At 47.0% G+C, this 13,018-nt stretch overlaps 1 protein-coding gene across 1 annotated transcript; it reads left to right on the top strand.

Annotated features, from left to right (window-relative positions):
- Nucleotides 1–1,654: 1,654 nt before the first annotated feature.
- CHCHD5 (coiled-coil-helix-coiled-coil-helix domain containing 5) lies at nt 1,655–5,167 on the top strand. The gene is made up of 4 exons (XM_028514727.2): nt 1,655–1,818; nt 2,647–2,787; nt 3,069–3,234; nt 4,994–5,167. Coding segments are annotated over exons 1-4 (333 nt in total). The 5' UTR covers nt 1,655–1,816; the 3' UTR covers nt 5,018–5,167.
- Nucleotides 5,168–13,018: the final 7,851 nt, after the last annotated feature.

Here is a 13,018-nt window from a genome sequence, read left to right as displayed (position 1 = left end):
TTATTTTCTCAGTCTGACTTTAGGTGTCTTGTCACTAATTATGGGGCAGATAGGACTAGACTAAGAAATAATCCATTCAAGGTATATCCTGGTTTTGCTTCATGAAACTTGAAAAAAATTAGGAAAAAGACCTTAATGTTTTAGCTGACATCTCCCTCTGTTAGTAGAATCCCAGCTAGATGTTCCCACCCCATTCCAGTCTGCCTCACAATCCCTCAGCTGACATCTGTTGTTCAATTTTCTTCAGATTTTTTTAGCAGCGTCAAAAATGGTAAAAACATAAAAAAGGTTTTCTAGCTTTTATTTTAAATTATAGAGTCACAACTGCAAGACTGACATTGAGACAATTTACAGAGCTTGGCCCCTTTTCACCAGTTCCACATGCGCTCATTTGTGCATGTGTGTATAGTTTTGTTCACTTTTGTGCAGATGGATGTGGCCACTGTGGTCAAGGCATAGGTGCTCCATTTCCACAGGCCCTGCCGTGTGTCTCTTCCCTTCCAGCTGTCCCCACCGCAAATCCATCTTTAATCCCTGGCAACCAACAATCTGTCTCTCATGTCTAATTTTACTTCGAGAATATTATATAAATATGCCCTGACTGGTGTAGCTTAGTGGACTGAGTGCCAGCTTGTGAACCAGGGGGTCACCCGTTTGATTCCCAGTCAGGGCACATGCCTGTGTTTCAGGCCATGTTTCCAGTTGAGGGTGTATGAGATGCAACCACACATTGGTGTTTCTCTCCCTCTCTCCTTCCTTTCTCCTCTCTAAAAATAAGTATTTTTTAAAAAGAATATTATATAAATAGAATCATAGCTGTGACCTTTTGAGATTGGCCTTCCACTCCATGTGATTGTCTTGAGATGCATTGCAGCCCGTTGTATAGTACATCAGTCATTCATTCCTTTTTGCTGCTGTGTGGTCCTCCTTGGGGATGTTCCACCAATTACCCCGTAGGAACACATTTTGGTTGTTTCCAGTTTTTGGTGGTTACGAATAAAGCTGCTCTGAAAACTCATGTATGGTTTTTGTGTGAATGTACATTTTTGTTTCTCTGGGACAAATGTCTAAGAATGAAATTGCCAGGTCATGTGATAGTGGTGTGTTGTTTTGGAATAAACTGCCAAACTGTTTTCCAAAGTGGCTGAACCATTTTACATTCCCACCAGCAATGAATGATCGTTTCTTGTACATCCTAACCAGCACTTGAGGGTGCTCCAGTGCTTTATTTTAGCTGTTCTGATAGGTGTGTGGTGATGTCTCATTGTGGTTTTGTTTTTAAGACTTTATTTGTTTTTAGAAGGGAAGGGAGAAAGAGAAACATTAATGTGTGGTTGCCTCTCTCACGCCAAGTCAGGAGCACAAGTTGTTGGGTGGGCCGCTAGGCTCCAGTCGGGTGTCTGGGACCGTGTGTTGCTGTGATCCAGTCCCACAGCGACTCCCGCGGCTGAGCCGGCTGAGCCGTGCGTTTCCTAGGTGCGGGGGAAAATGCCCTGCCGCAATGCCCTGCCGCGCAGTATTTACTTCCGGTGGAGTTCGGGGTGCAACCAGGGCAAAGCCGGAAAGGAAATGGCTGGGGCCCCTGGGCCAGCAGCACTATCATTGCTGGACCGGAAGTGATTAGCAAGGAGCTGCCATTCCAGGTCTTGGCGGAAGTGGAGTCAGAGAGCCGCCATGACGGGTTGGCTGTGAAAGCAGTAGGGCAGCCCGGCTGCTGTGCTACCGGAAAAAAAGGCCAGAGGGCCCGCTATGACAACCTGACGCCGGAAAAGGCTGGGCGCTCCTTCCAGACTGATTCCCCCACACCCTTCTCGACATGTGAGTAGCGGGAGCATCTGCTTTGCGCTTGCTGCGCACACCTTCTCCTTTTCAGTAACTGGGACCTGGGAGGAGGGTTGGCCTCTTGTTATTAGGAGCTCCGACCTCCAGACTCAACTTTTTTTTAACCCCATACCCACGTGTCCAGGCCCCGCCCCCCTCGTTGGAACCCAGGACTTTGAGGTCCACTCTCACACCCACGCCGCCTACAGGACCCCTAGCCCGGCCATGTAGCGTCACGTTCCATCCCCCCGCCCCAGGTCACCCCAACTTTTCTCTTGAGTCTTTCTCATCTGCCCCCAGATGAGACTCCAGAACTCTGCAACAGGCCCACAGATTTGTTCCAGACCCTGGCCCTGTGCTGCTCTCCAGACCTGTCCCAAGAGCTCACCTGTATATAGTGATCCTGCACACAAACCCGGGCCCCAGCCTCATCCAGCGCTTCTAGATAGTGCCTCCAGGACCCTGTGACCCATCAGGGCCTCCAGTACCCCTCCAGTGCCCCTTTCCAAGAGCTTTACCTGGACTCCAGACCCCGACACCCACCTGTGGCTCCCAGGCCCTCCCAGAGCTCTGGGTCCTACTTCTAAGGCCCCGCGAGGAAATGACTGGGCTACAGGACCCTCTGCTAGGACCCCAAGCCCGCCTTAGAGTAACCAGACCTGATTAAGGGCCCCCACCACCTACCCCGAAGCCCCCAGCCCGCTCCACAGACCGGCACCCGCGGGCCCTGTTCTGGGACCCACCAGACCAGGGGACCCACCCCAGAGCCCCCCTCCACCGCTACCCAGACCCAGATCAGAACCCCCTTACCCGCATATCCCACAGGCAGGCAGCCCTGGAGGTCACTGCCCGCTACTGCGGCCGGGAGCTGGACCAATACGGCCAATGTGTGGCCGCCAAGCCTGAGTCCTGGCAGCGGGATTGTCATCACCTCAAGATGAACATCGCTCGATGCACCTCCAACCAGTGAGTGTGGGACAGTGCGGGAATGGGGACAGTGCAGGGGTAGGCAGCTCGGACAGTGGAGAGGTGTCTATCGCGAGGTTGGCAGTTTGGCGATAGTGTGGGGGAGGGGTTATTGGGAGGGCAGTGGGAGCATGGGGATGGGCAGTGCCAGGGACATTTCAAGGGTGTTGGAGGTGGGCAGATCTGGGACAGGCCGTGCAGGTGGGGGAGGGAAGGGTGGACAGTGGGGTGGGGCAGGCAGTACAGCGAAAACCTAGACACCTGAGGTACCCTCCCTGCAGCCCAGTCATCCGTCAGATCCGCCAGGCCTGCGCGGAGCCCTTTGAGGCCTTCGAGCAGTGTCTACGGCAGAATGAGGCAGCTGTGGGCAACTGTGCGGAGCACATGCGCAGCTTCTTGCAGTGCGCTGAGCAGGTGCAGCCTCCGAGCCCATCCGCAACTGTGCAGGTAAAGACCTGGTGTCACCCTCAGCCCTACCCTCCCAACATGAACCTTGATGTGCATCAGAATTCACAACACTGTCACTTCTTGCCCCATTCACAGCCCCTGCTTTAGGCCAGCAACATGCCTCCCAGAAGGTCTATCCCGCTGTCCCCCTGGCCTCCCTGAATCCTTAGGGAGCAGGAGAGCACTTAAGAACTAACAACTAGCCTTGGTTGGGTGGCTCAGTTGGTTGGAGCATCCTCCCATACACGGAAAGGTTGTGGGTTCGATTGCTGTCAGGGCATATACCTGGGTTGAGGTTTGGTCCTGGCAGGGCATTAGGATGGGTTAAAAGATCTCTGTATACTGTATATGGTATATAAACAGATATAGTATATTTATGGTATTAGAATTTCAAGGATGGGTGCAGTTTGAAATAAATATCTAAGAGTACTTCTTGGGGGGCGGGCAATATTGAAAAAAAGTTGAAGAAACCCTGGTTTAGTTGTTTACAGGACTGTGAGTTCCAAAGGCAAAGGTCACCTCCTCACCAGCCCCTCTGACACTCTCTCCTCTGCTCACCTCTGTCTCTGTGGCCCTGTCTTCCCTTCTTGCTCCCAGGAGAGAGGCGTTCTCTTGGGTCTCCATGCTCGTCTTACTCCTTCCAACCCATGCATTCACTGTGATGGTCCCCGAATGTTCTGAGGAAGTCTGACTGTTAGGCTGTACTTAAAAACCTTCCCACAGCAGGCCTCAACTCAGTGATGCCTCTGGGCCCTCATCCCCCATCTCAAGCCCCGTGTTCCAGCCCCAGGAAATGGGCACTTACTGGAGCCCAGGTCTGTCTTGCTGTCAGGCTTTTATCCAGTGGTTTTCTTCTGCTTGGATGCCCCCTAGTCCTGCTGGCTAATCCCTACTCCAGCTTAGATGTCACCTCTCAGAAAACCTCCTCCAATGGCCCATCCCTGCGGTGGACTCCCACAGTCCTTGAGCTCCCTCAAGGGCTTACATGGCACTGCTTTGTAACCACAGCCCTCCTATCACCTGTTTCAGAGGAGTTCTTGCTAAGGGCGGGACAGAAGCCCTGTCCCCAGGACCTGTAGCCTTGTGTTTTTATGAGGGATAAAGGGAAAGGTTGACTTAGCAGGGATAAGTGAAAGATTGAAGCCCCAGTAGCTATTAGCAGGAAGGACTTTTAATTCTTCTCAGGTAACATTAAATAACGATCACATACTGTTCAGGCTAGTTTCTTAGTCATATGTTAGTGATGTTTCTTTCAAGTTTTTTGAGCATCTGGATAGTAAAGACCTTGCCTTTTCATCTTAGGACCAGTTGTTTCTTCCTTCCTGGGACAAGCAACCAACATGTCCCCATCTCATAAAACATGCTGTTCGAACACCTCATGTTCATGTGGCCAATGATTTAAAGTATCACAGATATCCACCCCACACTCACCTTTCTGCCCTGACTTTGTTTTCTTTGTAGATATTATCAGTTGAAATGTTTTTGTTCATTTGTTGTCAGCTCCTCCCTAGAGTCAGGGATTTGTGCCTGTTGCATCCCATGCTCGGTCCCCAGTACCTGTAGCAATGCCAGGCACATGGCAGGTGTTCAGTACCTACAGCAAGGCTGCCTTCCCTGCTCCCAGGGACAGTTCACTATGATCTGTGTTCATGGTCTCTGCAAGGGCAGCCTCTGCTGAGTCAGCACAGCCTCCCCATGGTGGCCCCAGGGCCGGGCAGGAAAAGAGACTGGTACGTGATGATGTGGTTTTCTCCCACAGGCACAGCCACTTTCTGCCTCCTGAGGACTCAACCATAAGAAAACTGGACAGGAGTGACTGGCCACTTAATGCCCCCAGCCCTGAAGAGTGACCAATTACTGTCCTGAGGGCCTTGAACGTGGACCTAGTCTCTAGACATTAGGACTCACATAAATAAAGACTGTGTATACTAGGCTTCGCTTCCTGCCTTCAACACATGCGGGCCCTGGAGAGCTGGTTGGGCAGAAACACCAGTCCTTTGTGCCTCAGCGTCACCAACTGTGACAAGGAAGGGCCTGTCTCTTGGGCCAAGGTCACCCCTTCTTCCCTTGCTAACTGCCACAGCCATTCTTGCCTCCTGCTGCATGGACATGGGGACAGGCCTTTTCTTCCCTGACATGCCAGCACTTGCCACATGTTTACTTAAGTCTTAGAGGGCATAAATAACACATCTCTTTTCTTCCTGAGTTCAGAGCCAGGGAGCAATAGATTGGGCACCTGCGGCTCAGTCCCACTGGGGGCTTCTGGGAGATTGCAGGACAGGGATCCCAGAGTGCTGAGCTCAGTGTGCCCAGAGTCACCACTTAGATGAGTTGCCCCCACCGGAAGTGACTCCGGACCTCCAGAAATTGGAAGTGACTGGCCAGTGCTGACCAGACTGGCCATTTGGGAGCTGAGGTTGTGCCCTGGCTTGGAAGAAATGAGCTGGAGTCTGCCCTGGGGGTTTGATCTTTAAAACAAAGGCAGCCAGCAGTTGGTGTAGGAGCTAAGGTAGGAGTCCCACTGGTGGTCCCTGAAGGGCTGCAGGGACCTGGTGGCTTCTGTGCCCAGCTCCAGCTTCCTGGGGCTGTGGACCGAGCCCTCCAGTCTCTGTGTGTTTCAGCCAACCTCAGTTTTCCTGAGTGTGCTCTGCTCCATGTAACTGAGAAGCGTGATGACAAACGAGATTGAGACTATACTTCAGAATCACCCCCAGTAGGCTAGATCCGCTCCCTCTGCAGTGACCTTAGGGGCGCAAAATGGAAGCCTTAAAACTACTACACGCTGTTAAAGCAAGTCCTGAGACCACCCCAGATGAGGGGGTGGGGGTGGAGGGGCTGGCACCTCTTGGCGGCATTTAGCTGCAAAGGATTTTTGTCCGTGTTTTTTAAGCTACTATAAAAACTTAGTAGTTCCTATTCCTATGTATTGGTAAACTATTTCTCAGAGTTTTTCACATGATCTGAATTTTCAAATTGCCATAAATTTCTTGAGTATCATAATTATTTTTTAAAGGTCTATAGGATCTAGTGAAAGCCCCTTTTTCCTTTTCAGTTCTGTTTAGTGATTTTAGAGAGAGGGAAATGTTGATTTGTTGTTTCAGAGAACGAGGAAGAGAGAAACATCAATTTGTTGTTCCATTTATTCATACATTTGTTGGTTGATCCTTGTATATGCCCTGACCAGGGATCAGACCCACAACACTAATGCATCAGGATGATGCTCTAACCAGCTGAACCACCCAGCCAGGGCCTCGCTGCTGCTTGTATGTGCCATGACCAGAGATTGAATCTGCCGCCTTGGCATATCGGGATGGCGCCCCTTGTTCCTTTCTGAGGTTGGTTATCTGCACACTCTTCCTTTTTTTTTCATCAATCTTGACAGGGCTTTGTCAATTTCATTAACCTTTTCACAGAGCCTGTTTTTGGCTTTGTTAATGTTTCCTTTGTATATTTGTTTTTAACTTTATTCTTTTTTATTATTACCTTTATTTTGGATTTAATTTTCTGAGGGTTTTTTTTAATATTTAGTTCACTGGTTTTCCATCTTTTTCTTTTCTGACCCCTGCACTTACCTGTAGAGTGTGGCTTTCTGTTTTGCTTTTTTCCACTTACCTCAGATTTAGTTTAAAATTGTATTTCTTAACTTCTAAACATGGGAATTTTTCTGGTCATCTTGCTTTTGCATTTGGGGTGGGAGCATGTTTTATGATCTCAGTTTTTTTAAACATGTTGAGTCTTTATGGCTGGGCACATGGTTGGTTTTGTGACTGCTACCTGCGTTTGAATCATAATCCTTGGTTCATGGTGTACTGTCTTCACCTGTGTTCTCCCAGAAACAGAATCGGGGCCATGGTTTTGAGAGATGCACCCACTCTGCATTAGAGGGCAGTGGCCAGTGACACAGGGCAAGAGAAACAGCACCCCAGGGGCATGTTGTCAAGCAGTTACCCCTGTAGGTAGCAGCATTATTCTCTGGGGATAGTTGAGAACACATTCTTCCCACTCACGGGATGGGCTATTTATACACTAACAACCACCCAAAGTTGTTGAAGCTACTTTGTAGCTGGAGTTGTTTTTTCTCTGTGTCCTCACTCAGGCACCTGCTTATTGATTTTAGAGAGAGGGGAAGGGAGGGAGAGAGACATCAATTAGAGAAACGTTGATCAGTTGCCTTGTAAGCACTCTGACCAGAGCCCAAACCTGCAACCTAGGCATGTGCCCTGAGTAGAAATCGAACCCAGGATGCTTTGGTTTACAGGGTAACATTCCAACCAACTGAGCTACACCAGCCAGGCCTGGAACCTGGAGTTTTAATTCTCTGCCGCTTCCTGGGTCATGTCAGTGGATGCCATGTTGTGGTCAGTCACTTCAGTGGCCACTCCCTGTTGCCACAGCTACCATTGCCTCAGCTTGCTTATGGTTGCCTCAGCAGCAGCGGCTGCCATCCATCATCTGGACCTCCTTTGCTGCCATCACTGCCGTCACCTATCACTGTCTGTCATAGCCGCTATTGGTGGAAGTGTTGCTATAACAAGAATGCCTTCAAAATGCTTAGCTCAGTTATCAAAGTGGTCACATTCATCCAAGGAGGCACCTAGAAGTGGGCAAGTGGGGAGAACTGGGTGGGCAATGGGGATAGGTGGCTGTGTTGGGGGTTGTGTGCGGATGCTGAGTGGACTATGTGGTCAAGGGAGTGAGGTTCTGTTTCCAAGAATCCCCATTTCACCTTTGGTGATGGAACTGACTTGGTCGACAAAGATAGTCACTCTAATGATGAAAAGTATTCCAGTCAGCACTTAGACTTGCAGTGAATGAACACCTCGTTTATGGTGCTAACACTGTCGGGCATAATGCATGTAAACAGAAGCCAGATAATCTAAGGAAATTACTCAAAGGAACTTGGCTTCTACCATAAGGTGTGCTGCTTTTCAAGAGCCCTGTGCCATACCCCAGACCAATTAAATCAGAGTCTCTTGGGGGTGAGACCCAGACAAAGGCGTTTACTTATTTTAGAATTTATTGGGTGGGCCCAAAAGTCCATATGAGTTTTTTCTGTAAAATAAAAAAAACATATATTTTTTTTTCATTTTTATCAATAACTTTATTGATTTGGATATTTTGAGTATGTCAGCTATCTCCCTCTATTGGCTTCTAGTGGGTAGAGGCCAGGGGTACTGCTAAACATCTTCCAATGCATAAGACAGCCCCACAGCAAAGAATTATTTGACCAAAATGTCAATAGTACCAAGAAACTTGCAAACCACTTTTGACATGTTTGATCAGTCATAGCACCTTCTCCATACATGGCACACATCTTTTCTTGTGTTTCAGTTGGGTTTTTACTTTTCTTGAAATAGTAAAACATAATACATCAAAACAAGTTACATATTTTGTTCCATCTTCAACATTAAAGTGGCTGCACAAAAATTCAATTTTGATAAGTTTCTTTTAAATGCATGCTGGTATAACAGATGTCACAATACAATCTAATAAAATTGTTTTGAGTGAAGTTAAAGACAACTAAGCACTACTGGAACCACTGTATGGCAAAAACTAAAAAGCTTTTTGGCCAACCCAATATACTTCGGCCGCCTCCTCCCAGCCTGTTTCCCTCCCACCCCTGAGTACAGTAGCACTCTCTGTACAGTAGCCAGAGGGACCCTTTTCTGCATGTGGTAAATGACATTTGAGCGGAGATTTGTTGCCACGTCATGGGTATGGGATCAAATCTCAGGTAAGAGGCAGCGCTGGGAGATGGCAGAAGTTAATTTCTCTGCTCAACCCAGTGATGCTCTAGGGCTCAGAGTCCTCCAGCTGACCTTGTGCTCCTGTCAAGCACGTGAAGGGAGAGAGCTCAAGGATTCCAGAAGACTTTAGGTGCCAGTTCTAGAGTGCTGGTGTCTGTCACCACTGCCATCAACCAGTACTTAGACCTTCCTCACTGCAGGGCATGCTGGGAAGTGCAGCCTACCGTGAGCTCCGGATGTCAGGCAGTGGGCACTCAGCATCGCCTCTGCCACACTGAAACCTGGCACAGTTCTGGGACAGTACTCAGCATTGTAGCATTCCCAAAGTCACAGGCACACACTAGTGTGAATGGAAGAGCCTTTCAGTTCATAGAGAGGCTATCTTGTAACCTGTGTTCATGGAGGAGAATGACCTTGAAACAGGCTTGTTCAGCTGTTCAGAGTTTTCCCTCCACTGATGTTTTTACACAAAGGGGTCAGATTCCTGGAATAAGTCTTCCCATTGTTTCTAAACCACGTTAAACTCATTGTCTTGGCAATGTCTCCAGCCCTGAAGAGAGACTGGAAGTCCATCTTGACCTGATCAAATAGTGCCTTGGTCTCATGGACTTCATTTGAAGGAGCTGCTCTCTTGTCTTTCATTTTAATCTTGGTTACCTAGCAGACTTGATAAGGAAAAGAAAAGGGGGCTGATCTCCTAGATCACAAAACAGAAACAGGCAGCTCCTAGCTTGCCCCCAACATTTGCAGCCAGGGCTAGAGTGCAGTGGAGGCCCTTAAATCAACATGTCCAACATTTAAAATTAATAAGTCAATCCCTGGATGGTGTGGATTGAGCACTGGCCTGCGAACTGAAAGGTCACCGCTTCAATTTCCATTAAGGGCACATGCCTGGGTTGTAGGCCAGGTCCCTTTCTTTCTTGCTCCCTTCCCTTCTCTCTGAAAATAAATAAATACAATCTTTTAAAAAGTAATAAGTCAAGCTAAGAAGATGTTAAACGAAATATGTCCTGTTCTGCTGTGATAAATATTAAAAAATTAAAAACATGTAAAGCTATGGCTCATATAATAAATGTTGTCAACACATCAAAGGTGACCAAATTTAATATTTATTGCTCATGTCTGGGTGATTGGTGGTGGTTGGACGAGTAACAAAGTAGCAGAATTATTAATTATTTTATTAAATTATTTTTTGCCATCATTTCAGCAAAGTCATGAGCTTGTTAAAAGTTAAGATTTTTACTTCTTTTGAGAAGCAAGAAAGTGGGTGCAAGGTGCTACTATGCAAGAATCTAGAGGCCCTGGCCAGGTGGCTCAGTTGGTTAGAGTGTCGTCCCCATACACCAGGGCTGCAGGTTTGATCCCTGGTCAGGACACATACAAGAAGCAACCAATGAATGCATAAGTAAGTGGAACAACAAATCAATGTTTCTCTCCACATCTCATCAATTTTTAAAAAAAATTTTAAAAAGAATCTACAGAATTTATGATACACATTTCTGATAGGAATGTAAAATGCAGCTACTTTGGAAAACAGTCTGGCGGTTTCTCAGAAAGTTGAACAAGGAGTTGCTATAACCCAGCAATTCCATTCCTAGGTGTATTCCATCCAGGAGAGTTGAAAACAGATGAGGTCTGCCCAAAAGATATCCAGTCATGTAATGTGAAAAATAGAGACATTTATTGAAAAAGACACAAGATGCAAGAAACAGTGTACATAGTACAATGACACCACAGTCCCCTTCAAAGTAGGCACCTTGGTACCTCACACAGTTCTCCCAATCACCATCAGCTGCTCCATTGTATTTTCCTGAATCTCCTCAACTGTCTGAAATCTCTCCCCTTTCAAATAGGTCTTAGTTTTGGGGAAAGCCAGAAGTCCCAGGGTGCCAAATATAGACTGTAGGAGGGCTGAATCACCTGGATGATTCAATGTTTTGCAAAAAAAAAACTGCACGAATGTGGACTTCTGGCCAAGATGGGGCATAGGTAGACACATTGTGCCTCCTTACACAACCAAAAGAAGGACAACAACAATTTAAAAACAAAAACAACTAGAACTGACAGAAAACTGAACTGTATGGAAGTTCGACAACCAAGGAATTAAATAAGACACATTCATCTAGACCAATAGGAGGGGTGGAGACAGGCAGCTGGGCAGAGAGGACTTGTGGCAAGATGAGGTGGTGGCTGGCGGGCCCGATGAGGTGGTGGATTGCGGACTGGACGGTCCCAAATTCACACACAAATAAACTGGGAGAAACAACTGGGGAGCAGGATGGACTGTGCAACCCAGGGCCCCAGCATGGGGAAATAAAGCCTCAAACCACAGATTGAAAACACCTGTGGGTGTTGAGGCAGTGGAAGAAACTCTCAGCCTCATGGGAGAGTTTGTTGGAGAGACCCACAGGGTCCTGGAACATACACAAACCCACCCACACGGGAATCAGCACCAGAAGGACCCAATTTGCTTGTGGGAAGCGGGGGAAGTGACTGAAAACCGGCAGAGAGCGGAATAAGCAACAATGTTCCCTCTCGGATCCCTCCCCCACAGACAGTCACAACCCAGCAACATGGGTTACCCCGCCCTGGTGAACACCTAAGGCTCCACCCCTCACCACATTCGTAACAGGCCCATTAAGACAAAAAAAAAAAATGGCCTAAACAAAAGAACAGATCAAAGCACCAGAAAAAATACAACTAAGAGATGAAGAGATAGCCAACCAATCAGATGCACAGTTCAAAATACTGGTAATTGGGATGCTCACAGAACTGGTTGAATTTGGTTTCAAATTAGATGAAAAAAATGAAGGCTACACTAAGTGAAATGAAGGAAAATGCACAGGGAAACAATAGTGATGGGAAGGAAACTGGGACTCAAATCAATGGAAGGGACCAGGAGGAAGAAGAAACATCCAACCAGAAAAGAATGAAGAAACAAGAATTCAGAACAATGAGGAGAGACTTAGGACATCTTTAAATTTCCAACATCCGAATTATAGGGGTACCAGAAGGAGAAGAGGAAGAGCAACAAGTGGAAAAGTTATTTGAACAAATAATAAAGGAGAACTTCTCCAATCTGGCAAAGGAAATAGACTTCCAGGAAGTCCAGGAAGCTCAGAGAGTCCCAAAGAAGTTGGACCCAAGGAGGAACACACCAAGGCACATCATAATTACATTAGCCAAGATTAAAATGAAGGAGAGAATCCTAGAAGCAGGAAGAGAAAAGAAGACAGTTACCTACAAAGGAGTTCCCATCAGACCGTCAGCTGATTTCTCAAAAGAGACCTTACAGGCAAGAAGGGGCTGGAAAGAAGTATTCCAAGTCATGAAAGGCAAAGACCTACATCCAAGATTGCTCTATCCAGCAAAGCTTTCATTTAGAATGGAAGGGCAGATAAAGTGTTTCTCAGATAAGGTCAAGCTAAAGGAATTCATCATCATCAAGCCCTTATTATATGAAATGTTAAAGAGATTTATCTAAGAAAAAGAAGATAAGAAATATGAACAGTAAAATGACAGCAAACTCACAGTTATTAACAACCACACCTAAAACAAAAACAAAAGCAAGCTAAGCAAACAAGTAAAACAGGAACAGAACCACAGAAATGGAGGTCACATGGAGGGTTATCAACAGGGGAGTGGGAGGGGAGAGGGGGAAAAAGGTACAGAGAAAAAGTAGCATAGATGGTAGGTAGAAAATAGACAGGGGGAGGGTAAGAATAGTATAGAAAATGTAGAAGCCAAAGAACTTATATGTATGACCCATGGACTAAAGGGGAGAAATGTGGGTGGGAGAGGGTGTGCAGGGTGGAGGGGAGTGAAGGTGGGAAAATAGGACAACTGTAATAGCATAATCAAAATTTAAAAAAATATAAAAAACTGCACAAATGTGACACATGAATGGGTGCATTGTTATGATGAAGCTGCCAGTCACCAGTTGCCCTTAGCTGCAACCATCTGAATCATCTGAATAGTTTCCGCAGAGGAATGTTGAAACTTAACACAAAATTTGATGCAGATTCCTTGCTGTACTT

This window comes from Phyllostomus discolor, chromosome 6, assembly GCF_004126475.2.
Source record: "Phyllostomus discolor isolate MPI-MPIP mPhyDis1 chromosome 6, mPhyDis1.pri.v3, whole genome shotgun sequence".
Classification (NCBI taxonomy): Eukaryota; Metazoa; Chordata; class Mammalia; order Chiroptera; family Phyllostomidae; genus Phyllostomus; species Phyllostomus discolor.
This window is presented reverse-complemented; position numbering and strand designations above follow the sequence as displayed.